At 36.0% G+C, this 27,412-nt stretch overlaps 2 protein-coding genes across 6 annotated transcripts in view; both read left to right on the top strand.

The window, feature by feature from the left end:
* Positions 1–27,412, top strand: part of LOC129721140 (probable WRKY transcription factor protein 1) — a 242,582-nt gene that overhangs the window by 201,970 nt on the left and 13,200 nt on the right. For all 5 annotated transcript variants that reach the window (XM_055673333.1, XM_055673331.1, XM_055673332.1 and 2 more), the window contains one exon: positions 15,608–15,965. In XM_055673333.1, the coding sequence (XP_055529308.1) occupies positions 15,608–15,965 (358 nt within the window). The remainder of the gene's footprint in view (positions 1–15,607; positions 15,966–27,412) is intronic.
* On the top strand, positions 25,262–26,276 carry LOC129721142 (mucin-2-like). Its single transcript, XM_055673336.1, has 2 exons — positions 25,262–25,562; positions 25,621–26,276. The coding sequence occupies exons 1-2, from the start codon at positions 25,514–25,516 to the stop codon at positions 26,274–26,276; spliced, it is 705 nt and encodes a 234-aa protein (XP_055529311.1). The 5' UTR covers positions 25,262–25,513.

Genomic DNA, 27,412 nt, shown 5'->3' with positions numbered 1-27,412 from the left:
CCATCAGATCATTAGTACATCGAATTTCGTAAGCAAAGAATCTTCTCTACTATTTCGAGTGTTTCCGATCAACCACGCGTGAAATTTTCCCCATTTTAGTGTTTGGAAATGAAAGCGACAGCTACCGTTAGTATTTATACAACCGAATGAGTAATGATAAAAAAACACCTCACCGCACTTGGGAGTATGTAGGCTCGTACCTTTGTACAATACGAGCATACCGCAACGCATCGAACCGCGGCTGCCGGACATCTAGTTAACCTTACCGGCTCGGTAATTGACTATTATTATTGCACACGATTAAAACAATTTTTCACTCGGTGGCAAAATGGTGTTATTAAAGGTTGCTGCTGCTGAGCAAATCCACACCCAGGTTGCGGCCGAACAATTTCACGCCTTTTCGCAAAACATCGACGCCTCTCGGTACTCGTCAGAGCGGCAGGTGGAAGTACCAACGCCTAGGTACATATTAGATCATCGCCACCTGAACTCACTCGAACCGCTCGAAATGCTGCCTGCATTGTTGTCTCGGTAAAATTTTTATTAATATACTGCTGCCTCATCCGCTTGGTTTTGCGAAGAAATCCAACTTTGGCCAATTTACGAAAGATTTCAGATTAGCAGATTGAGTGCACGTCTGTCAAAGTTGAAAGTGGATGTGTCCATTTTCCGTTACTGGGTGAAAGGCGGTACAACTTTTGCATTGTAAATACGGTTTCGTAGCGGCTTCAACTGATGAACTAAAAACTAAACGAACTACCAAGCGACTTAAGAGTGTGTCAGTTTTATTACCCTCACACCCCCGTTCACGGGAACCGTCAATAACTTATATTAATATTGTGCTCTTCTCATTCACTAGTCATCGATGATGCCTTGTTTCGTGCGGGGGGACCTATTCTCAATAGTTTCTCATCCGATGTTTATTTATTAGTTTGATCTCGCGGGCGGGCGGCCGGACGGTTGCTGCGAATCGATGAATCCTAAATTGGCACGTAAATAAATGACTACGGAAAAGTAGCGCGTCGAGGTGATACCCACCACGTGAGGCAGTATTATTGTTTGCTGTTTGACAAATGATGTCATCTGTTGAGGCAAGTGCGCATTCGAAAGAAGGAATGTGTGTATTTTTTATTTTGAATTTATATGAAGTGTGTATTGTGTAATGTCTATTATTCAGAATAGTGTTTTATCCATTATCAGATCTGAAAGGAACTCATTTTTGAAGATCTGGATTCACTTTTTGCAATTACTATTGTCAATAAACTTGCAGTCAATATTGTATTGTGCAAACCTTTTGTTCCTTCTCTTCTACGCACAGTGGTTTAAAAGTCGATTTTGACGCGCTAAATTGATAACTCCACGTACGTTGGATATACAATTATGACGTCTTCAGCAAAAATGGTGGGTAAGACCTCTTGCATCTTTTGGTGCTATGAGATTTGTGATTAATCTCCCCAAAAGTGAGATGAAAAATTTATTTTTTTGCTCCATCGAGATACAGAGTTGGTGTCTTCGGTAAAGTTATAGGTATAACCAATATGACCAACTTTGCCGAAGACAAAAAATTCGTATCTGCTACTCAAATTGACTTAGAGAGTTTTTATTGAAAATAGACATGTCAAAACACATTTTTCAATGAAACATATTTTTTTCTATTTTCTAGGCCTTCGCTATGTTCTACAAAGTTATTAGTAGCATAAATGTACACAACTTTCTGGAAGGTACTATGTTCGTATTGTTTGAAAAACTATGAGTTATGGGCTATTTTTCATTTTTTTTTTGCCATATTTCAAATCACTGTATCTTTCTTAGGGACAGATAGATGCAGATTCGGTAGTGAGCATATGAAAGGATAACAATAGAACTTTCAAACGCTGGTGGTTTCGCTAGTCCACGACTTTTTGCTGATGAGTTGTGTTCATAACAAAAAAACTCGTTTTTACCCTATTTAATGATTTAATCAAGTAAAATACTAATATTGTAAACAAAGATACCACGTAATAAGTTTGTATCTATGGTGACCATCCTTCCAAGCGTGGTTCAAGTATTTTAGAACATGTAAATTGCATATGCTTGTTTTTGGTTAAATAAATTTTTCATCTCACTTTTGGGGAGATTAATCACAAATCTCATAGCACCAAAAGATGCAGGAGGTCTTACCCACCATTTTTGCTGAAGACGTCATAATTGTATATCCAACGTACGTGGAGTTATCAATTTAGCGCGTCAAAATCGACTTTTAAACCACTGTGCTACGTACTGAGAAAAAAAATAAATTCAATATTCCTAGATTCCATCATCCAAACGCTTTGGTAGGTTGTCATATTACTTATTTGAAGGTAATTTATGAGAACCATCCTACGCGCATCCCAGAAAACAGATGGATGATATTGTTTTGGCTTTCTTTGAAGGCAGTTGTTCACATTCAAAAATCTCTTGAAGTATCCTTTCGTCTCGTCTGATTTGAATTTATTTTTTTATTCTTGTTGCTCTTTTTCTCACGAGTAACTTTTCAAAATTGTCTGAAAGATCGATATATGACAGATACAAATCATTTAAAAGAGACATACATACAACGATCGAAAAAAAGTGTAATTTTCAATAAATATTAAAAATTACAACTTTTCTCAAACGTCCCATCGAAAAGCCAGTATGAAACTTTATTATCAAATTTCAAATCGTAATTTTTCAAATTAAAATAACAAAAAACAATCCAGTTAAAATGTCTAATTTGAACGTTCTCGGATATACTGGTGTCGCAGGAGGCAACACTTTTGATAAATCTTCAATCTCCAGCGAAAACACAAGAGGTCTAACAGAGCTGCCTTGTGGTACGTCTGAATGAAGAAGTAAATGATGATTTTAAAATTATTGTTGCATATTTTAAAACAAGTTAATCGATTTAAGAAAAAAAAAAACAAGTATAATTTGAAAATGTTCGAGTAATTTTTAAGTTAAGATAATATATCAGGATATCAAGATATTTTGGAAAATGAGCGTCTCCATGTAAAAAGACCTGTCATCGAATTTTTGATTTCAATGAAACTTTGTGCACGTATTTGATTTTACACAGTGAGTATTTTTCGCGGGTGGAAAAAAATCAGACTCAGGAGTAATTTTCTTGAAAGGTCGTAATCATTTTGGTACTGAGTTTATTCAAAGCACTGTTACTCAGAAACCTTTGGTTGTACAGAAAAACTATCTGAAAGGGAATTGTAGAGAACCAACAATGCTTAACGAAGAAAATGTCACCGTCCTTTGAATTATTGAAAACATGGAGATAAAGTCTCATAAATTTCTATCTGAATCTGCTGGATCATTAGAATACAAATATTGTGAAAAATGATGAAATTGTTCGTTTTTAAAAACCTTATTTTCAATGAAAATTTATCTCCTATTTCCCCATCCTGGAATTCTACCAAAAATTTTAATGGAAATTGAAGTTTATTCGAATAACATATATGAAAGCATTGAATATTTCGTGTATACAAATTATATTTCTTATTTATATGTAACTTTTGGTGGTCAAAATATTTCTTTTGAAGCTTTCAATGAAAATCTCCTCTATCTTCTTTTTGATCCAAGACCATAGGAATACAATGTAAGTTTCAAATTTATTTATAAATTGCGAGGAGTACGAGATTTTTTTAGATACAGCATTTTAATCGGTTGACAACATAACGGGGGACAACTAAAATTTCGGAATTTTTTTTATCTATTGATTTTACTAACCAATTGTTTGCAGTTTTTTGATTTTCAGTTACCAAGGAACTCAAAATCCCGAAGAAATCTTCCATTGGGTGACACTGAGGCAGATTCGTTGGATTGCGTATTCTGAGTACAAATGGGGACGAGTGGATGTTCAGCATGGTGTTTTTGAAGAATTATGACCAAATCACTAGGACTACATCTCCTTTTTATCAGTATTATGTTCACAACGCAGACCAGTCTTCCACAACTTATCGTTGACTTCTTTGCCTCGACGCCCCTTCAGCTTCTTGTCTCGACGCCCCTTCAAACAGAACTGAGAATGCATAAACAAATCGGAATTCCCAGAATCAGAATATTCATACTCCCATTTCTTTCTGAGCGTTGTTGTTGTTTAAGGGAACATTCGATAAAGTTTTTGTAGATCTTAAGAGGCATCTTTTGATGTAAATAAATTTTTGATTAATTCACCTAAAAGTGAGATGAAAATTTTATTTTTTCATTTACATATCAAATCAAAACGAAGTCTTCAGCAAAGTTGTAGACAATCTTATGTAGAAAAACTTTGCTGAAGACATTTTGGTTCTATCTCTTGAAAATCGATCACATACAGGTAGTTTTATATACAGACATCCTAAAAGTTTCTAAAAATCGAAAAATACCAAAAAACTTTTTCTGAAGTGATTTTAGAGGCCTACTATGTTCTAAAAATTTTTTCATAATTGAAAAAAACATCATTCTGCCGAACATACCTTGGGAAAATCTTCAACTTTTTCATAGAGTTTAGGACATGTTAGATAAAAAATGCACTTTTTGTTGTATGAGAGTTCGACTGTTGGGAATTGTACGATGTTTGGTTATAATTTCGGCTGAGCAGTCTTGAATAAGTAGAACGATCTGGTTTTTTACTGTTTACAGTAAAAAACCAGATCGTTCTACTTATTCAAGACTGCTCAGCCGAAATTATAACCAAACATCGTACAATGCACTTTTTCGAAATAAAATTTCTCGAAAAGCTGCAAAAAGCTGCAAAAACAATAGTCTTCACTTGGAAGACGGGGATTAGTACTAGCTTCCCCAGGTGGTTTCACTAGTTTCTTGCAGTCTCTTAAAGACTTGGGCGTAGGTGAAAAAATTAGCTTATTTTGTTTTTCGGCTTTTTTCATGTTTTTTTCCTAAAAGATGTACAAAATCGAAACGATTTTTAATTTTTCATTAAAAAGTACAAATAGCAATTATATTTCCGGCACCGTGCATTATATGGAAAACATACAAAATAGAAAAAATTGATTTTTTCCGAAAATAATTGTTATTTCACTAGTGTATGCAAATGCCAAGGTATTTTTTAACAAAATTAGCAACATTCTTTGATGTTTTTCCAAAGCTTGCATTCTGGAAAGAAAATGTCAGCACAAGAACAGAAACACAGAAAACAGAAAGTTGAAAATTTTCCCAAGGTATGTTTGGCAGAATGATGTATTTTTTAAATATGAAAAAAATGTCTAGAACATAGTAGGCCTCTAAAATCACTTCAGAAAAAGTTATTCGGTATTTTTCGATTTTTAGAAACTTTTAGGATGTCTGTATATAAAACTACCTGTATGTGGTCGATTTTCAAGAGATAAAACCAAAATGTCTTCAGCAAAGTTTTTCTACATAAGATTGTCTACAACTTTGCCGAAGACTTCGTTTTGATTTGATATGTAAATAAAAAAATAAAATTTTCATCTCACTTTTAGGTGAATTAATAAAAAATTTATATACATCAAAAGATGCCTCTTAAGATCTACAAAAACTTTGTCGAATACACTGTAGCATTTAAATGGCATTTTCATACTCAAAAGGCTTACGATCACGTTTTTCGCGTTTTAAACCACTGTGGAACATAAGAAAATTGCAATTTTTTTTGTCACCCGTTAAATCTGCATAGTTTTAAGTCATTTTTGTTCAATGGTCAATGTATGCTATTCAAATTGTCAATTTTAGCAAATGATGCATATCATTTTATCTTGGATTTCAAATTCAACTTAAATAAAGTTGCTTAAAAAATTTAAGCGCTTACTCGCTTATCTTCAAAACTCATTATATGTGGTATAACGAAAATGTGTCGTTGGCCATTTTCGTAACTGCGATCAATTTTTTGATATTTTGTGGTAACTGTGACATAAAGCTTGGCCATCATTCATTTGCCAAACGATATGCTACTCTCCCTAACATAGACATCAAAAAGGTATATGAAACGGTTCCAAGTATTTGGACTTGGTTTTGGTTGGTGATGCCAGCCAACTTGCATCCTATTCGTGCAGAATTTGTTGTTAAGGTACCGGTGCTGTAGCCTGCAGGTAAGAACTACAGACCTTTGTTTTCTGGTTTGTTTAATCTGTTTTGACGTAGAACTCGGCAAGTTTCGAAGCACAGCGGTACGAGAGCTCAAAATCCTGAATTTTATTCATTACTCTCCAAATGATGGTTTTGTTGACATATTATCTTCAGAAAATATTTAGTGTATAAAAAGCCTCAAGGTTTTAGTTCAGAACTCCACCGCAATTTCGTTGAATGATTATGATAATAATTCATCCTATGCAGGTTTTGTCTGCTAGTTTTCACTTACTGGGTCTACAAAAAAATAAATTTTTTCATTTTTTGGCAATAACTCGTTGTTTGTAGTGTAACTTCTTCTTTTCTGTGTCTTCTACAAAGTTATGTGTATTGATGATATACAAATAAATGCTGAACATTGTTGCCTTTTCGATGCTACAGTTTCTACCTTTGTTATACAAAACGAAGGTTATAAAATCGGTCGAAAAACGCAAAATAGATCCAAGCTCGACGAGCTGAGCAATGTCTGTTCGTGTGTATGTGTGTGTGTATGTGTGTATGTGTGTGTGTATGTATGTTGTCTGTATGTATGTGCCGCAAAAAACTAACGCACCTTTCTTACAGAACGCAATATCTGATTTTGATGATCTTATACGCAAACTAGAGCGACTGTTCTCCCCCAGAATGCTACCGAGTGGATTTTCGTTTAGTGGCTTAGATTTTGAATTATTGATCAAAAAGTATTTTTTATATAAGACATTTAACTTTTAACGCAAAATGAATGACACGGAGGGCCATGTGTTGTATACCAATCGACTCAGATCGACGAACTAAACAATTTATGTATGTATGTGAATGTGTGCCTGTATGTATGTATGTGTAAATATGTTGTTTATATGTGTAGTATATCAAAATCGAACAAAAAAATAACAAAAAAAAACACCCTTTTTACAGAACGCATATTCCGATTTTGATGTTCGCATGCTCAAATGAAAGCCTCGGAGCTCTTTGAAAATCCTACTGAGTGCGATTTTTATTGGTTTCTTGAACTGTAGAGTTTTGACCAAAGTATATTTTAGACATGGGATATTTTACTTTCTGGATAATTTATTTCTCTCTACATGCTTTTTCTTCTTCTCTATCCCTCTTTTTTCGTATCGCTATTTGTTTCTCAAATGAAATCAACAATCATCGACAACTTTGCATAATTTTTACACTTTTCGTAGTGCGTCTTAACTGGTGTAAATAAATTAATTTTAGAGCAAATTGCAATGCTTACTTAGCTTCTTTTCTTGCTTGTGAAGCTTCCGTCCACACTTTCTTTAAAATATATATTAAATTGTACGTTGAACTCAGATTTGCGAAGAATAAGAAGCTTGTACAGCTTTCCGGGAGCATTGAAGCAAAACCTGATCCCACAGTGTGCAAATGTAACACAATTAGCGATGCAGATATTGCAGATGCAGAAAACATAAAAAAATCGCTGTTTTGTTTGCAATGCTTACTTTACTTACAATACTTTAAACTCGTGACAAAGAATTTGAAAAATTGTGAACATCGAGATGCGATCATTTCCAGTTTAGATGAAACTAAAGCAACTTTACATGGCTATACACGTTTACTAGTGTGCACAGGTGGAAAGTCACTTATTCCTATGATATGATACACTACGCTCATATAAGCTACAAATATTGGTTTCTAATTTAAGACAAAGTGCAAACATGTTATTCAATTTCTCGTTATCGTAGGAAGTTTTATAAAGTCTATAATTCGGATTTTATCGTACAGCCTAGGCCTTCGAAAAGAATAATGTTCTCGTCTACACTCCGAAAATCTAAATCTCTAAAATGTCGCGAAAACCTTCATTTTCAGATTATGCATTTGAGATAGAATTGAATTGACAACCTTCGTCAATAGTTATATTTTTTTCCTTTGTAATGCTGATCTGAGGTTAGTAGAAGTTTGCTTCAATTCGTAAAAAAGACTTGATGCTGATTCATAATTCTAGGTCCTGCGATTTCTGAAAATAATTCGAATGTTGTATTCAAAACTGGATTATGGGGAATTAAAAAATTAAAACAGCCTCCAACTAACATATATATTTGCTGTTCTAGTATGAAATCAGCATCTTTGTTATCTATTACTATTTACGATTTACTGTTTACTGTTTTTGTTTATTTAATAAAAAAATATGTTGCTGCTGCTATCCAGCATTTAAAAATTGGTTCTCGATTGAAAAAATAAGACTCATATACTCCAGTGATAACATCCATAATATTTGCGAAAACCATGTCAAGCTATAGTTCAAAGATCGTCTTTGGTTCACCTTCTGAAGATTATCTTTTGAATTGATTTTATTCATAATTGAAATTGGATTTACGTTGCTATACGAATTAGTATAACAAAGGTTTCTGCACCACTAGGTGGATTAATTTAGGTTTTAAATAAACAAAACAATCTAATTACAAGGACCAGTCAGTATAAAACGTCATACCGCAGTATTCAACGGATTTCGTTCGTTTCTGCAGTAATCGTTTGGGAAATTTGTTACGCGTCCATGAAAAAATTACACTTTTTAAGTAAACTATTATTTCTACTAATAAAATATATCGAACCATATTTTAAACACAGATTTCGACCAATGAGAGCTCTACACTAGGGAAAATAGCATACAATATGAGTATTTTCGGAACCGGTATGATATCTAGAGGTCGGAAATCGAGTCCAGATGACATTGTTAATTCCTGGACATCATTTTAAAATAAAGTTGGTGACTTCAGGTGTTCCTAATATAATTCTAATATACTTATTTTCGGAACCGAAATTATGGTCAAAGACCGTCAATCAGCTCCTGATGCCATTTTTTTGTCCAAGATGACTACTTTCCGTTCCCCGAAAACAGCATAAAATGACCGAATATCACCTAATATGGGTATTTTTGGAACGAGATGATGCCAAGAGACCGTAGATAATTTTATACGCCATTTCAAAATCCAAGGTTTCGGTTTTCGCAAAGAGCCTAACACAACCCAATATGTGTATTCCTGAAATTGAAGTTTAGTACAGAGGAAATAAAACCCAGACTCAATTTGGAAATCCAAGACTGCGAGTTCCGGTTTCCGAAAATGACCACAGACCACCCAATATGGTTATTTATGCAACCAATATTAGATCGACAGGCTGAAAATCGACTCTAGATGGCTTTTTAAAGTCCAAGAAGGTGACTTCCGATTTCTGCAAAACAACTTGCAATGGCCAAATATGTATATATTAGGGTGTCAGCGAAAATGGCATGTCACCGACCATGTATATTTTGTTTATTGGCCTAAAAATTGGCCTTTCCTAAGGGGACGTCCACATACCACGTGGACAGATTTTTAACGACTTTGAACTCCCCCCCCCCCCCTGGACAAATGCCCATTTCAGTGGTAACAGTGGTGTCATTTTGAATTTTTGAGAAATCGGAAATTTTCTATTTTTTTCGACGCAATTTAGTTTTAAAGCCAGTTATCAAAATTCTAAGAGTTTGTCTACATATTAGCATTTTCTTACCCATATTTATAAACGGTGATTCTACAAAAACGGCTTTGGCATGGTTGGAGTATATTTCACAAAGCGAAATAATATCGAGTATATATGAGCATTAATGGTAATACGCTAATATCTAAAAGTGGTAGTAAAATCTGTCTTATATTGAATGGAATCGATTGGTAGGTGTCTGATCCACGCAAAATGTCAGCAACATGTCAATGTTGCCCCAATTCCCCTACAATACTAAAGAAGGTTTATTTCGACGTTAAATTAACTTATTTGAAATCTGTTTAATGTAATATCAAGAATGTAAGCAATACTCAAAGTTACAAAAAGAATTTGTCTTCACATGATCCTCTCCTTTTTGTGGGGAGGGGAACGCCAAAAAATTATACATAGAAGCCAAGGCAAAAAAGTTGTTGCATTATGTGATGTTTTTTTCCATATATCGCATTGCCACCCTAGTATTTTAATAAACCCAATGTGGTTATTTCCAAATGGATGCTTAGAGTCCCAAAAACCAGCTCCAGGCGCCATCTTTGAATCCAAGGTGTGTTTTCCGGTGTCTAGGAAATAACCTTAACCCTGGAAAGATGGTCTGCGTCAATTTGACTACTCGCTTTCAGCAATATTGTCCGGGTTTTTGCTGACAGTGCGTTGGTCTTTTCTCGTTTGTTCTCAATCAATAGAGAAAAATTTAAACTTGAATCCTGGTGTTTGTTATTCATCGATGTGTTAGCACAGGTATGGATACTAATTGATTATTTGTAAAGAAAAATTTAAAGATAAATTATAATTCAACAGTCGGGAGTCAATTTGACGCATGATTATCCTTTTATGCACACCAAAAAAAGACTATCTTTCCATATTGGGTCGTATTTCATGAATCAAGATGATACCCAGATGCTGAAAATTGGTTTCAGAGTCTCTCCAGGTGCACCTCATGGCTTTTAAGGAGTTATTTTATCAGTGTTGGATGACAGTTTTTTACATAAACGTATTGACACAAGATAGTCTATTGTAATCCTAGTGTATATCATTCAAGGAATTATTTAGAATTTTGCTTCAAACTTATCTTTTGCAATCATTCTCAAATGCGCTAATGCAAGTAATGATCCAAGCAGCCCTTTCTAATTCTATGTCAACCATGCGCTCGTGGCTTTGCACAAAAGTTTTTCGATTTTTTTCCTATAGAGCAAAATCATTTCAAATCGCCTAGAAATACGCGAAAATTTAATCGACCATTTTTGATTTGAATGAAACTTTGCACACGTATTTGGCTTAGCAAACTGATCATTTTTCACAGGTGGAGAGATTTTTTACACCCATGAGTTACATTCTAAAAGGGCGTATGCCTTTTGGCATAGGTTTTATTCGAAGCATTGTAGCCCAGAAACCGTTGGTTTTATAGAAAAACTGTCTGAGAATGAGTTGTAGGGAATTAAAAATGCACCATAAAAAAATATACACTGTACAAAAACATTTTTTTTGACCAAAAAAAATTAAAAATAAACATTAAATTTCAATTTAAAAAAAATGAGTTGAATTTTTGTTTTTATTTTTTTTTAAAGAAACTTGACGTCAATACGCAACTTATTAAAAAAAAGGCCAGGATGGAGAAATGAAAAATATTCTTTTTATGGTAGATTTATTTTTTTAAAAAATTCTAATTTAAACATTTTTCAAAATATTTGTATTCTGATGATTTTAAAAGATGCAGAGAGTCATTTTAAATCAAAAAGCTCTTGGTAGTAAACATTCTAAAGGCATCGGCTTTCGAGTTATTTTAAATTTAAGCTCAATAAATTATTAATATTTAGGAAAATACACGTTTTTTTTAATTTGTCCTTGGTTCTCTAGCAAAAACCATACGTTCATTGGAATGCGTCATCAAAAATATACAATTCATTCTTTGACAACAAAACGATTGGGCGAACGGTTCTCAAGAAAAGAGTTAAATGTTCTAAGTGATATAAATATATATAAGAATCAAATATTTGTTTTCGAGTTTTATTATCTTGGGAACATATTTTTTTATGACATAGATACTTTACAGAACTAGTTTCACCTTATATTTTATATACATCATAATTTTGTTCGAATGTTTTATAAAAATGTTTTATAAAATAATATGTTTGTCGTGCAACACTATCTACTTGTTTACTAAAAATAACTGTTTGTAAAGTACGCAACCAATAACTACTGGGTTACCTATAATATCTGTTTTCGTATATTAATCGATTGCACTACTCCAGATGTGTTAGTAACAGTTTGCATTTTGTGAAGATGAATAAAGTGAAAATGGAATACACCAAGCCCAAATGCTGTAAACCCTTTCCTGACCATCGGTGCTCATCAAGCTTACGCAAATTAAACGAAAACGTTATTGCAAAATTAAAAATATTGAATAGTCAAGCTCATTTTAATACGTCTTTATCAATTTGTGATTCGTGTAGTTATTGGAATGATAGTCAAGTCACCATTCATCCCTTCGTAGTTTACTATTCAGAATCTGGAACACTTAAGAATATCAGCTTCATCATAATATCGGAAGTACTCCATCATGATACTGTTGCGGTTCAAGTGTTCATTGCCAAATTAATGAGTTTTTTGAAAACAACAATAGAGTTGAAAAAAGCAATATTAATGTCTGAAGGAGCTGCCTCACAATATAAAAATAAAAAAAACTTCGCAACAAAATGTAACGTCGATGCAGAGTCGCATTTTTTGCGACTTCTCATGGTAAAGGCCCATGCGATGCAATTGGTGGCATATTAAAACGAATGGCAGGAAATGCAAGTTTAGCTAAAGAACATGAACATCCCATTACAAACGCAAAAGAATTGTATGATTGTAATAAAAATTCATCAAAATTGTCATTTAGTTGGGTATCATATGAAGAATATGAGCAAGGAGTAACCGAATGGAGCAGTATTTTCAAAAAATCTATAATGATAGCTGCCACACAAAAGAATTACTCTTTTGTTCCGACTTCAGAAAATAAGATACAAACGAAGCTGTTTTCAAAAGATGACGAATCATTTACTTATGATGTATATAAAATATAAGGTGAAACTAGTTCTGTAAAGTAACTATGTCATAAAAAAAATATGTTCCTAAGATAATAAAACTCGAAAATAAATATTTGATTCTTATATATATTTATATCACTTAGAACATTTAACTCTTTTCTTGAGATCCGTTCGCCCAATCGTTTTGTTGTCAAAGAATGAATTGTATATTTTTAATCAAGCATTCCAATGAACGTATGGTTTTTGCTGGAGAACCATGGACAAATTAAAAAAAAACGTGTATTTTCCTAAATAATTATAATTTTTCGAGCTCAAATTAGAAATAACTCGAAAACCGATGCCTTTAGAATGTTTACTACCAAGAGCTTTTTGATTTAAAATGACTTTCTGCATCTTTTAGAATCATCAGAATACAAATATTTTGAAAAATGTTTAAATTAGAATTTTCATAAAAAAATTAATCTACCATAAAAAAATTACTTTTCATTTCTCCATCCTGGACTTTTTTTTAAAAGTTGCGTATTAACGTCAAATTTCTTAAAAAAAAAAATAAAAAAAAAATTCAACTCATTTTTTTTAAATTGAAATTTAATGTTTATTTTTAATTATTTTTGGTCAAAAAAAATTTTTTCTGTACAGTGTATATTTTTTTTATGGTGCATTTTTAATTCCCTACAACTCATTCTCAGACAGTTTTTCTATAAAACCAACGGTTTCTGGGCTACAATGCTTCGAATAAAACCTATGCCAAAAGGCATACGGCCTTTTAGAATGTAACTCATGGGTGTAAAAAATCGCTTCATCTGTGAAAAATGCTCAGTTTGCTAAGCCAAATACGTGTGCAAAGTTTCATTCAAATAAAAAATGGTCGATATTCGACCATCGGTGATTTGGCGCAATCTTGCTCTTTACCGAAGACCAGTATATCTGTATTTGTCAAAAAAATATCTCTAAAACTACGGTGAATTTGTACCTTATATCGTGCAAAAATTTTCTAGTAAGCGTCTTTCTGCTGTTCCGTACAGTTATGTACCGCCCTCGTAACAAATTTTAGTTGCCACCCTGAGTATTAAAAATTTTATTTGAAACTAAAGATTTTTGGTGACTCGCAGAAAACTTGTCAATGCCCCACGGCCTGTGTTTCTTCAATTATTGGGTAAAATTATCAAACAAATATAATTCTGTTAAACAAAAATCCGCCTGGATGAGGAAATCTTCAAGGGAAAAGTCTAAGTCACACCTTCTGTCCTCGTTTATTTGTTGTGCCTGATTTATTATACTTAAAAAAAATGATTCTGACAAACAAAATTCCTTTTATTTTGTAAAGAAAAATATTTAGAAAATTTTGTTTAAGTACGTGAATTGAAAAATATATGACTGAAAGGAAATTTAATACCCCTAATTTGGTGGCTAGAGAGGCTTTTATTAACAGTCGAGTTACTGAATCTCCTTGTCAATTGGAAAAACGTGGAGTACTCTATATTATTAGTAGAATCTGCCTTTTTCAATGATAAATTACTTTAGAGTGGTTTGATTCTCTGAGTACCTATATCTTCTGTTTTTCTTTCAATGGTCAACATCAATATGTGCCAAAGAAAGTTTCAACCAAATTTTTAGTTGATTTCTCTTTGCCAAAAGTTCAACTGATGATCATTCACAGAAATGGTATCAGACACAGACTGAGTCCTTTTAGGGATCAGCTACAACTAGTAAATAGTACTACCAATATGAAATGGAATGAATCCTATTGTGAATAAAAAATGCTACACCGTTACTGAAACCAGAATTAGTTCCAAAAGTAAAAGTAATTATATTACTTGCCTCATGAAATAGCAGGGTAATGAATTGAATGCATTATAGAAAATTAGTAACATTTCACTGCTTCTTGCGTCATGGTCGCCATGACAAGTATTTGAACAAAAAAACGATAATTCATAAAAGCGCACAGTGCATTGTTTGTGTGGGAATGCGAGATTAAAATTATAACAGTCGAATCTAATCATTTTAGCATATTGGTGTGATGGAGAAAGATTTCCGTCATCCTGAAAGCTAATATATGCATTATAACATTTCCTTATCGCAAAAATGTTCCGAACGCCGACTTTATTGTTACACTACAAACATCGTTCCTCTTTTTTGAATAGCTGATCTTGATGGTTTGGAATGTCTCTTTTATCTGTTGCTTTCTTCGCAATTTAATAATTAACTTGAATGGTATTCTACTAGGATATATGAACATGTGAACAAGTAGAACAGAGGCTGAAAAGTGCTGCTGAAACCAGAAGAAACTTCCAAAGTCGTTAAAAACACTTTTTGGCAGGGATTTGGTTTGCATTTTAGGGTGGAGCTCGGTAAAAAATTGTCAAAAATGTCTCTTAATCTATTGATTGTACCAATTTCATTATTGCAATTAAAAGTTGTTTTGAGTATGTAACAATTTGTAAGAGAATGTTTTTGCATGTGTAAAAAATCCAAAACTCCTATATTTGAGAATCATAATGTATCAATCGTGCCTGTGTTTTCCTATCATCGAACATAAAGATATCGTGAGAACCGGTTCAGTGAATGTAATCAAACGTTTAACGGTGAATAGTCCGCTTCCAAGTATTGGCTCTGGGTGTGAATGAGCTAATTCTGTCTATCATGTGTTATTCCCAGCAACCTTCACTTCACCAACCTTCACCCGACGAAGCGTCGTTCGCAAAAAAAATCCATTAGTTGATTGGGGTTGTAAAATAAAGAGAATGGAATATGTTTCAAGTGTTCGATTGTTATGGCCAATTGTCTTTATCTTCGACAGTCAATAAATACATTCGATAATAAGAAGCCTGGTATGCGATAACAATGGGATGATAGTCATCACGTGTAATACACACACATGCCAGGTGCACTGTGCCCCTGGTGCGGTATTTATTTACGATGACCATAAAAGGAGCGCTTTCTGTTAGGTTGACGAGTTATCATGTTTTGGAAACACTTTTGACTAAAAACTAATAATTTCAAATTGTTCATTTCAGGAGCCGGTGACACCAGCACAACCCGCCGCAAGCGATTCCATCCGCTTCGGAACTTACGGCGCATCTTCCGTCGCAGAACGGTGTCCTCGGCCGATGCCACGCCCCGGCAGCTGCTGGGCAAAGGCCAAACCCACATCCACTTCGCCACGTCTGGCTGTTCGACGACGGATGCTACCCTGCCACGCACCGGGTTAGGCGTGCCGATCACGATTAGGGCCGACTCGGGAGGTGGCGGAGGCGGCGCAGTCGGAGCTGGCTTCTACAAGCGCGAAACGTACCGGCTGCGAGACGCCGATGATCTGGAGAAGGACATGTCCGACTACCAGCGCAGCCTCAGCGAGGGCCGACTTGTCGATAGGTGAGTGTTAAAACTTTTATTCTGACACTGTCTAATCACTGTGCAAACCACCGATATCACCGGTACAATTTGCTCCGAATTCAACATCAATCAATAAATTATAGCTTATAGAAAATTTGTGCCATTCAGGCGTCAGTAGAGTGAAGTGCATTGCAGGCTTGCGTTACAATTGTGACAGCTATTTGCAGTACTTACGCTAAGCCTATTAAAAAAATGCGCTTGTTTCGTGGTCAACCGAAGTGCAAGTATGCTTTTAATTGAGGAAACCAACTACAGTTCATTTTGAGCTTTTGAGGACACTAGGCAGCAAGTGTCATCCAATGTACTAGAACAGATCGGTAAATAATGCCATACAAATGCATTTTACGAATAAGAATATTTTTTTACAAGTACTGTTTCTGTGGACGAGGTGCACGATTCTTTCAACAAAAGCAGTAAAAGTTTACCTTGCCATAATCAGCAATTAACATGAAATCTGCGTCTACTCGGAAACTCCAAGATGCTATTATCTTATCAGTTAAATTCGATTACGTTGATTCAAACAGCTAAAGAGGCTCTTATATTGAACAAACATCTTTGATGATATGGTGCCTTATTGTTTCGGGATCAGTGTTCAATAAATATTGCTTTGAGCGTCGAATTTTTCGCGTCGAGCAATAATCTACGCTCTTGAACGTCATTTGTGACCAATGAACAAACACAGCTAGTCTATTTTTGAGTACCCATCATTGCCTAGATTACAGTGTGGCACGAGCAAATCACTGAAATTGAGGGTGTAATCGATGGCATCATAATGACGTCAAGTCAAGAGAGGTACTTACTATCTGGGAAGGTACAAGAATCGCTTCGCGAAGGCGTAATAAATTTTATCGAAGCGATTCTAAGAAATTCATTTGAAACAAGTGGGTTGGTTCTTTAGCCTTTAAATGTTAGAGATTTATAAAGCTTCTTGGTATTTTCGTGATATTCCAAATGCAACCTATATTTATGCTTTTAAAAACTGCTTTATTCTCTCTTGAATCAAAATTTTATATTTTTTTTCGTCCGTTTTGCTCTGGTGTAAACCAGTAACAAAAATTAATTCTCCTTCGTTTTTGAGTAAGCAACTTCAAATTGAAAATTTGTGCCTCTTAAAAAATAAATTACATCTCCTATTACGATTTCTTAATTCTCGCAAATATTACTGTTCATAAGCTTTCTTATTAGTAGAGGAAATGCTTGTGAAACCTTGTTGATTTTGGCTTATTGAAATATACCTAGCTCCTGAGAGGATCGTGACGATAATCCGTAGACAGCGTCATCGAAGCTCCTGAAATATCCAACTAGTTCTTCTTGCTGATGCTTGGACTAAATCGATCTGCATCTTGCTCATGCTGAATTCCAGAATAATACACCTCCCTGTTATAATTGCCGATACTTGGCAGAAGTAACTAACGAAGCTCGGTAAACACTAGCAGCAGAAAAGCAGTATATAAATAAGCGTGTATGTAAGAGCGAGAAAGAGAAGGTGGTACCTTTGCAGAGATAAACTCGGTCTCTGGCAGCAACGATTCTAACGACCTAAGGACGTAGCCGACGTTGTTATTGATCAAATACAAAGCGATAGCTGCTTATTGTTACGTTGAAGATGGTAAATTAATTTCAAATGAGCCATCTTTATGCGGCAGGGTGACAGCAAAAAGGATCATGTCAGAATTCAACATGTGCAAAGTTTCAGCTCAATCAGGACATGGTTTGGGGGTGCCTCAAAGCGCTTCAAGCTGTGAATTCTTTTACCCTCGAAAATCCACCAAGGAGGGAGTCCTTACATGCAATTGGGAAAAACGAAGAAAAAGGTTTTATTCTGATGACTTAAAAATGCATAAAACGTTTAGATCTGGTGTCATATCGGATAAAAAAAATGCTAAAAGTCGACCTTTTCATAAACAGCATGCAACACCTCAAGTGAGGTTCTCGTAGCTGCCGAGACACACACTAGAGTATTCTTCATTCAAGCTATTTCTCGTTCTTTTTCTCTGTCTTGCTTGCTCGCATTCGCTCCCGAGATCATATGTACACACGCTAGCAGTAACTCGCGTACTCTTTCACAGTCGCTAAGTAGCAATACAAAAGAGTTTTTGCGTGTCGGTGCGTGCTTGCTGCTACTCAGGGGAATGCATAAAGGAGAAAGAATATCTCGGAAGCGTGTGTGCAAAAGACTTGAAAAGCGTAGCATATGTCTTGTTCTGAGGCAGAAAGGAGGAGAAAGGTTTTGCTTCTCGCTCGCTTTGCAACGCTGATTTTTGGCAACCGAGGTCTTAACACGGAGTATTCTAGATTTGGTGTGTAGAATGTCTCACAACTCGCTTCAAAATTTATAGTGGTATATAAGGAAAAATGCCCATTTATAATTACATATTTGACATCTTATCCTTTATGTACATATTATACATACTTGATGCCCAAAACAATAAAATATCATAACTATTTTCGTTGATTTTTCCATTATCGGACCGGTTGCATTGCTAAGGTAATTTTTGGTAGTTTTTATAAAAAAAATTATTTTTTTTTTCAAAATTAAGCTTTTTTAGATAATTAATTTTAATTTTTCTTTGAACTTTTTTTCAAAAATAATTATTTTCTAGAGTTTTTTTTACATAACAAAATTATTATCTACAACTTTGTCGAGGACATACACCGATCAAAAAACCCGTTTTGGCCATTATAATATTTGTAATCATCAATACCATCCAAAAATAGCTCAATAGCTTCTCAAAAATGAGTCGTGTTCCAAAAAATTAAACTATTAGCACAAAATGGCCTCATTTGCCTGTAGAAACGTCTATGCAAAGTTTCAGCCAAATCAAAAATTACATTTAAAAAAAAATAAATAATGGGACATTTTTTGTGAAACTGTAGTCGATTTTCGGACAAAATTTTTTTTCGAGATATTCCCAGATCTTGATGTTTCATGTGTTTTCAAGTCATTTTGGCTTGAACAAAGTTTTTCGAAGAATTGTTGCTACTTCGTTAGAAGTATGTTTGCCTTATTCCCAGATGATTGACTTTTGACTTTTAATTGATTTCTAAACTTCGTCGTCAAATCCACTACAAACAGCATGTTGTTTTATAGCTTTTTTAAGAGTTAAAAAATAAGCCACCGTCTTGGAATTTATCAGAAAGCGTACAGGTGCACGCCCGATTTTAAATTTGACATACCGTACCATTCAAATCACTTTCCGAAATTGAGCTTCAGAATTAACGAATTAAATCCTTGATGGAGATGGATGAGGGCTTGAACTCGTCTAACTCTGAAGAGAATATTGCAGTGTCTCCACCTTTCCATATACTCGGTACACCTTATAAAGTACCCAAGAAAAACCAACATGGCTTGCACGATCAGACCAAAAAAGTTAAACTTTACCCAGAGGGATCGTCAGGACCGTATGTTGTGTTCTTTCGACCCAAAGGTTTAAAAAGCATTGAAAACCTGCTAACACTAACAAACTTTCCCTAGCCGATACTCGAACTTGCGATGACTGGCTTGTTAGGCTAGCATCATACTCAGCGTTGCCACTATGCCACTAAGTTTTAAATAAAATCTGGCAAAACGAAAATAGAAAGTCTGGGAAAAACCTGGCACTTATTTTTGGATAAAATTTCTGGCAGAATTTAAAGTGATGACCTTTCTGCCTTTCTCCTAGAAAGGTATAGCAATCACTGGAAAAACCGAAGGTAGAAAAGTGGTCCCAATGGCCGAATGTCATATACCACTCAACTTCTTTCGACGAACTGAGCATTTTCTGTATGTATGTATGTATGTGTGTATGTGTGTGTGTGTATGTGCAACTTTTTTTTCTCACTCACTTTTCTCAGAGATGGCTGGACCGATTTTCATAAAATTAATTGCAAATGAAAGGTCTAGTTGCGCCATAGGTTGCTATTGAATTTCATTGTAATCGGATTTTTAGTTTAGAGGTTATGTATCAAAATGTAAAAATCACGAAACATCAATATCTCAGAAACCGCACAACCGATTTCAATAAAACTGGTTTCCAATGATTGGGCTGTCCCCAGAACCCTAAACTTTTGAATTTAGTTATGATTGAACATATGGTTCAAAAGTTATGTAAAGAAAAGTTATCCTGAGGTTGTTTAAACTCACTCATTTTTCTCAGTGATGGCTGAACCGATTTTCACAAAATTAGTGTCAAATGAAAGGTCTAGTTGCCCCATAGGTTGCTATTGAATTTCATTGCAATCGGATTGTAAATGTGTCCGTTGTTCATAAAAATGTGAAATCACATAATGGAAGTAAACATATTGACTTTCTCCTAACGATCACTGGCTAATTAAAAGGTGGACAAATGATTGAGATGGCCGAATGTCATATACTACTCCAGAAGCTATGAACATAGTTGAATTCAAATAAATGGGCTTTCAAACCCTTAAACAATGAATTTCATAATGTTTAAACATGTGGTTTGATAGTTATAGAAAGAAACGAAACCCGCAGACTGTTTAAGACTATAGCTACGATCAAAATATGTGGCCTCAACATCATTTCAATTTAATATTGTACTATTTCAATGTTTGCGGCCTAGCTCGGGATTTAAGTTGAAATTAAAAGTCATTTCTATCATTTCACTTTTTGCCTTTCTCCTAGAAAGGTATAGCAATCACTGCAAAAACTAAAGATATAAAAGTGCTCAAAAGGGCCGAATGTCGTATACCACTCGACTCAGTTCGACGAGCTGAGCATTTTCTGCATGTGTGTGTGTGTAACGCTCTCCCAATCTCACTCGTTTTTTTCAGAGATGACTGGCCTGATTTCAATGAAATCAATTGCAAATGAAAGGTCTAGTTGCCCTATAAGATCCTATTGAATTTTATTGTAATCTGATTTCTAGTTTAGAAGTTATGTATCAAAATATAAAAATCACGAAACATCAATTTCTCAGAAACTACACAACCGATTTGAACAAAATTGGTTTTAAATGAACGGGCTACCTGAAAACTCTTAACTTTTGAATTTTATGAAGATTGAACATATGGTTCAGAAGTTACAGAAAGAAACGTGTTCTGGAGACTGTTTAATCTCACTCATGTTTCTCAGTGATGGCTGGACCGATGATTTTTTTGCGAACAAATTATTACTTTTCCTGTTATGTTTAAAAATGTGAAATCCAGCTATGAAAAGAAACATATTCCGAAGACTACTTGGACTCACTCACTTTTCTCAGAGATGGTTGACCCGATTTCCACATAATTAGTATCAAATGAAAGGTCTAGCTGCCTCATAACACCCTATTGAATTTTGCTGTAATCGGAATGTAACTTCGTCTGTAATGTATCGAAATGTGAAAATCACTAAACTTCATTATCTTAGAAACTATACAAAAGTTTTGAACAATATTGATATCGAATGAACGGGATAGTTAAGGGTTAACTGATGAATTATGATTGAACACGTGGTTTCAAAGTTTGGCTCCCCCATACGTTCTCTTTTCATTTGATTGTAATCAAACTTAAGCAACCGTTATGTTTTAATTTGTAAAACAACGAAAGTCTATTATCTCAAGTATTACACGACTTATTTGAACATAACTAGTGTCATACAAACGAGTCATCTCTCAAACTTAAAAATAACAAACTTCATAAAAATTTGATATACTGTTCAAAAGTTTTGTAAAGAAAAGAAATTCAAAGACTATTCAACACTATAGCTGCTTTGATCAATATATATGGCCTCAACATGATTTATGTGTGGTATCGTACTATTTGAACGTTCCCGATATCGCTCGTGATTAAATTGTTCGAAATTAAGAGTCATTTCTTATATTTCGCTATTTCAGAAGCACTAACATTACGTCAAATTTTATATTTTATACTTTAATTACAACATCAATATTTTAGAACCCAAAGAGTAAATATACCTTTTTGGATTTAAGCATCCATGTAAATCTATTTTTACAAATAATAAGTTTGAATGAGAAAGGCTGAGTCTGACCGCCAGGTGGATTAATTTAGGTTTTTTACTCTCGTCGGGTGTAGGAGGGTAAAGGCCAGCCATGGCCCATCTCGCAGTAATGACCTGTTAGCGAGACGACGCGGATGGAAACTCTGGCTCATTTTCAAGTACAATCTGGTAGATTCTGAGGTTTATCTGTTTGTTTGGCTCGCAAACAGAAATCTGACAAAATCCAGATTTATCTGGCATACTGGCAACGTAGATCATACTCGAAACCAACTGAAAGGTAAAGCATTAAATTGTATGCAAATTTCACGGGATCTGGCATTGAAGTATATGAGATGAGTATTGCGTAGTATAGATCAACGGTGTGGCGGGTCAAAAGCCTGTTAATTTTCAGCTTTGCCTGTTTTAAAGACGCTTCAATTAAACGGGTAAATATGCTAGACTGTAGTTCGGTATTGCTTAGCGAAGGTGTTAGAAAGATTACCCCATCGGACTTGTTTCGTGTGACTTCCGCCGAATCTACGTTACCTAGATCTGTCGATGTGAACACGGTTCGTTTCCCTGTTGTGATGGAGACATTGAAAAGAGTCTCTATTGTGGGAGACCCCTCATGACCCTTCGGCATGCCCGCGTACCAACTGCGAAAAGACAAGATCAAGCATTTAAGATGCGTCCTTTTGTACGGTTTACGTTCTCATCGAACTCCTGTGATGTATTGGCGAACCTGAGAGGTCTCGGAAAAGGAAAAATCTTTCTTGTTCTCTATTTCTCAGAAAAGTACCGAGAATATCTTTAAGTGGAATGAATTACCTCACCAAACAATCCCATGCCGTGGTGTGACCTTCACTAGACATAAGAGTCATCTCCATTTAACTCGGTGCATGGCTGCAGTTCACCAGCTCTGCAGTCTGCGTAGATCGTCTTCTACCTGATCGATCCGCTCTGCCCGCTGTGCACTCTTCGTCTCGTCCCTGACGGATTGGTTTCAAGGACCATCTTTATCTGGCTATCGTACGACATCCTTATGACATGTCAGGCCCACCGCAACCTGCCGATCTCAGCCGTGTGGACGATAGATGGCTCCCCAAACAGCCCTTGTAGTTCGAGATTCATTCGCCTTCTTCACGCTCCGTTTTCCATCTGCATTCCACCGAAGATGGTACGCAACACCTTTCGCTCGAGGACCGCAAGGGTGCGTTGGTCTTCCGGTCTGATCAGTGTCGTGTAGATGGTCAACTTGGTGCGGCAGCGGATTCTACTCGATCGAAGCGTCTTCCGGAGACCAAAGTAAAGACTGGAACGCGCAAAAATTGGTCGACTTCAAATTGGTGTATTTCTGTTAAAAATGCATGGAAAAAACCATGAAATGTTGCATTTGGAAGTTGCTTGTATATATAACAGTTGCTAAAAGGAGTTTTCACCGGTTGCTCTCCAGTTTTCAAAATGGCGTCCAAGCAAGAGGAACAGCGTGTCAAAATTTTGCTCGCGCAGCAAGGGAATCCGACGTTCTCGTACGCCAAATTGGCGAAATTGCTGGATGTGACCAAATCGACCAAAACATGTATTTCAAAAGTGTTCAGGGAGCGTCTGTCGACCGTCAGGAAGTCTGGAAGCGGTGGCAATCGTAATTCGGCTGTGGCAACGACGATGAAGAAGTTGGTAGCGAATTATAGGCGGAGTCCTAACCTCTCCATCAGGTACGTCACTGGCGAGCTCATAATCTCCCATATTAATGTGCAGCGGGCCAAGAAACGAGCCGGGTTGTCGACGTTTAAGGTGGTGAAGGTTGCGAACCCAGATTACGATGAAAACACCTCGGTAAAGCGGTGGTCCGGAAAACTGTAATCTGCTAACAAAGTTCGTCCGTGGGTGACGAAACTTATGTGAAGGTTGATTTCGAGCAGCTTCCGGGACAGGAATTTTATACCGTATCTGGAAAAGGGGAGGTGGCCTATATTTTCAAAACCATTAAACTATCGAAGTTCCCGAAAAAATACCTCATTTGGCAGGCCATATGCACGTGTTATCTAAAAAGCGGCATTTCCATCACTATGAAACCGTCAATCAAGAGATCTACGTCTAGGAGTGCCTGGAAAATCGGCTGCTACCATTTCTAGAACAACACAACACGCCTGTGCTGTTTTGGTCGGACTTGGCAAGCTGCCACTATGAGAAAAAGGCGATCGAGGTCGATAAGGCCACTGTACAAAATTTAATGAAAGGGGTTATGCGGAAGGCACGGCAGTTTGGATTTGGCAAACCAAAATAATAAACGTACATTTTTTCCTTTAAATATGTGAGTTGAACTACCAAAATAAACATAGAAAGTTTTTTGTTTCATGAATTTTTTTGTTGACCAATTTTTGCGCGTTCCAGTCTTTATGCTCGATTTCCTGTCATAATGCGCCCATGAACTTCTCTGCTGGTATCGTTGTCGGCAGTTACCTGTGGGCCCAGGTAAACGAACCCGCCGACCACCTCGATTACATCACCACAGGCTGTCTTCTCGCGAATCCCTTTCTTTCATGTACTTCATCTTCGATGCATTAATGACCAGTCTAATCCGTTTGGCTTCGGCCTTTAGTCCGATGTACGTATCCGCCATCTTTAGAAGGATCCGAATCACAATGTCGATATCGTCGGCGAAGCCAAACAGTTGGACCAATTTTTGGAATGTCGTTCCACTCGTCGTAATCTTCTGATGACCTAGTGGAAAGAAGGGTACTCAAAAATCAAAAAGCAGTGTACAAAATCCGAATTCCTCCAAGGTTAAGAAATTCGAATTTTAATTTTTTTCATCAGAGGACGCTCATCAATTGGAAGGCATTAGTTCTCAACAAGTTTAGAAAAGCCAATTTGCAGACTCATCATTTTTTATAAACTTCAAGACAACGTACGACTCAGTTAGGCGCAACAAGTTATAACAAATTATGTTGAAGCATGATTTTCCAACAAACCGATTAGCTGTTTAATGACTCGATTATAAAACGCCTCCGCTGTTGATTCGTTAGTTGTCCTTGGCAAACCGAACCGACTCATCATTTTTTATAAACTTCAAGACAACGTACGACTCAGTTAGGCGCAACAAGTTATAACAAATTATGTTGAAGCATGATTTTCCAACAAACTGATTAGCTGTTTAATGACATTACAACCGTATGTTGAGTGAACAATTAATAATAATAAAAAACGTTAGCGCCTGTGTTAAGGCGGGCGCGGGTACTAAAGGGTTGAAAAGGCCAATATTTTTATATCCACTGAACCTCCATTACGAGAACTGATTGGAATGAGTGTCACGTTTCGCCTAGAGCTCATCAACCATATTTTTGACATGTGAACGCATGTCGATGTCAAAGGCCGATAACAAAAAGTGCGTCTAATGGTTTTTTGAAAAAGAAACACCATTTTTTCTTTGATTCGTGTGATTGACGACCTTCACTATCTGGTATATAATTTTACCTTACTATGTTTACATCATATATCTGCAATGTGTCTGATAATAACACCTTATGAAACTCATGAATCACCGATATAAGTATCAGGAGGATATAAAAACCGTTGCCTGTACCCTTGATTTGGTTAGTCGACCTTGATGAGTTATTCCGAAAACCACAACCGTTCCAAAAGGATGAAGTTAAACGGTAAACAAAACAATAAGCTAGAAGTTATTGATATTTTCACGCGATTTATATTTTTCAGTTTACTCAATAGTACTTGTTTCTCTGTTAATCACCGTCAGATTATCAGAACAATCCACATGGCACTGGTCATGTCGCGATAACACCGGGATTACTTTCTTCCCGAGTCCTGACGATTGTAACACGTTTTATAAATGTAATCGAGAAGAGCTTTCGCAAGCCTGGTGTCCGCCTGGTGAAATTTTCGACGTATTTTCTCGCAGATGTGGCAATCCGGAAAGCTCGACTTGTTTCATAGATTTGATGAATCCAACAACAACACAACCTACAACAACAACACAAAGTACAACAACAACAACAACTCCATTACCAACAACAACAACTCCATCACCAACAACAACAACACCTACAACAACAACAACAACAACAACAATACCTACAACAACAACAACCTCAACAGCAACCACACCAACAACAACAGCAACCACACCAACAACAACAACAACGACAACAGAATCACCTACTGAGCCTGCGGTGACCGAACCAAGATGTCCACTTTTGGGCTTACACTTCTTTCCACATCCGACCGATTGCCGACGATTCTTCGCATGTGTTATAGGACATTTGAACACGATCATGTGCCCAATGCCGAGAAGATGGAATCAAGCATTAGGACGGTGTGACTCGCCAGAAAATGTACAGTGCGATCAAAGTTAATAAAATATTTTTGGTTTTCTAAAATGGCCTACCTGTGTATTATATATATAACTGAAAAGCTCAAACTCCAAATACACCCTAAGTACGAGAATACGTTTTTAGTTTACGAAGTGATTTGTTCAAATTGTTCACAGAACATGACGTACAGGTCTCTAAAGGTCGTAAAAAGCGTTTGCTTTACTTTTTCCGTGAAATCTCAGTCGACGAAGCAAATCAAACTTTCTATTCATGGCCCTAACATGTATCCGATATGATACTTGAAATCATCAATCTTAGCTATTCTCTGTAATAATAGTATTATCATTCGCATGTTTTCGCGGAAACAGAACACGAAAATAGCAATGGGATTCACCAGCTACTCGATTATAAAACTCCTAGGTTCCGCTGTTGATTCGTTAGTTGTCCTTGGCAAACCGATCGTGGAAGTTCTCAAACATCATGTGGATAATTGGTGATTATTTCATTAATAATATCTATAAAACAGTCTTAGTGTCATCACCGAAATATTTCAGCTACCTTATTACTCGCGAATTGGATGGGCCTTACAGCCGGCGATAGCGATGATGTTTTCACATGCGACGATAACAACAGATTAGAGTTATATCCTAACCCGTATTATTGCGACCAATTTTTCATTTGCATTGGGCACCAGGTGACACGCGCGCGCTGCTTAGAAGGATTGGTATTCGATTACCAATCGGGAACTTGTGGCCATCCGGCTGTTTCAGAATGTATGGGAGAGCTGCCTGCTACCCCTGGCACGGGCGGGTCGGGTAACGAACCCGTTTGTCCCGAGTGGGGAGTAGAGTTTTATCGCCATCCGAGCGACTGCGAGCGGTTCTACGTGTGTATTTTTGAAAGGCTACATTTTCTGTCCTGTCCACTAGGCTTACGCTGGAATCAGTCAAAGCTGTTGTGTGACTTCCGGTGGAATGTGAAGTGTGACTAACTATCGAGTCAGTTAGTGTGTAGGGAAAACAAGCCAGTTTCTAATAAAAAGCATAGCAATCAGCTCACACTCCTGCCTGGTAAAAATAATTTATCTCGAAAAAACACATTAAAAAGTATTTTAGAAAGAAATAAAAAGATATTATCATTGCTTTGAACAACGATTTATTCGCTATATTTTTTGCTGA

The sequence above is a fragment of the Wyeomyia smithii genome, chromosome 2, assembly GCF_029784165.1.
Source record: "Wyeomyia smithii strain HCP4-BCI-WySm-NY-G18 chromosome 2, ASM2978416v1, whole genome shotgun sequence".
NCBI classification, from domain to species: domain Eukaryota; kingdom Metazoa; phylum Arthropoda; class Insecta; order Diptera; family Culicidae; genus Wyeomyia; species Wyeomyia smithii.
This window is presented reverse-complemented; position numbering and strand designations above follow the sequence as displayed.

What these genes read in the sequence shown, in the direction of transcription:
- LOC129721142 (XM_055673336.1), top strand. Translation starts at nt 25,514, where the DNA reads ATGAGTTATTCCGAAAACCACAACCGTTCCAAAAGGATGAAGTTAAAC. An exon ending in CAAAAGGATGAAGTTAAACG is followed by an intron (nt 25,563 to 25,620) that starts GTAAACAAAACA and finishes TATATTTTTCAG; the next exon opens with TTTACTCAATAGTACTTGTT.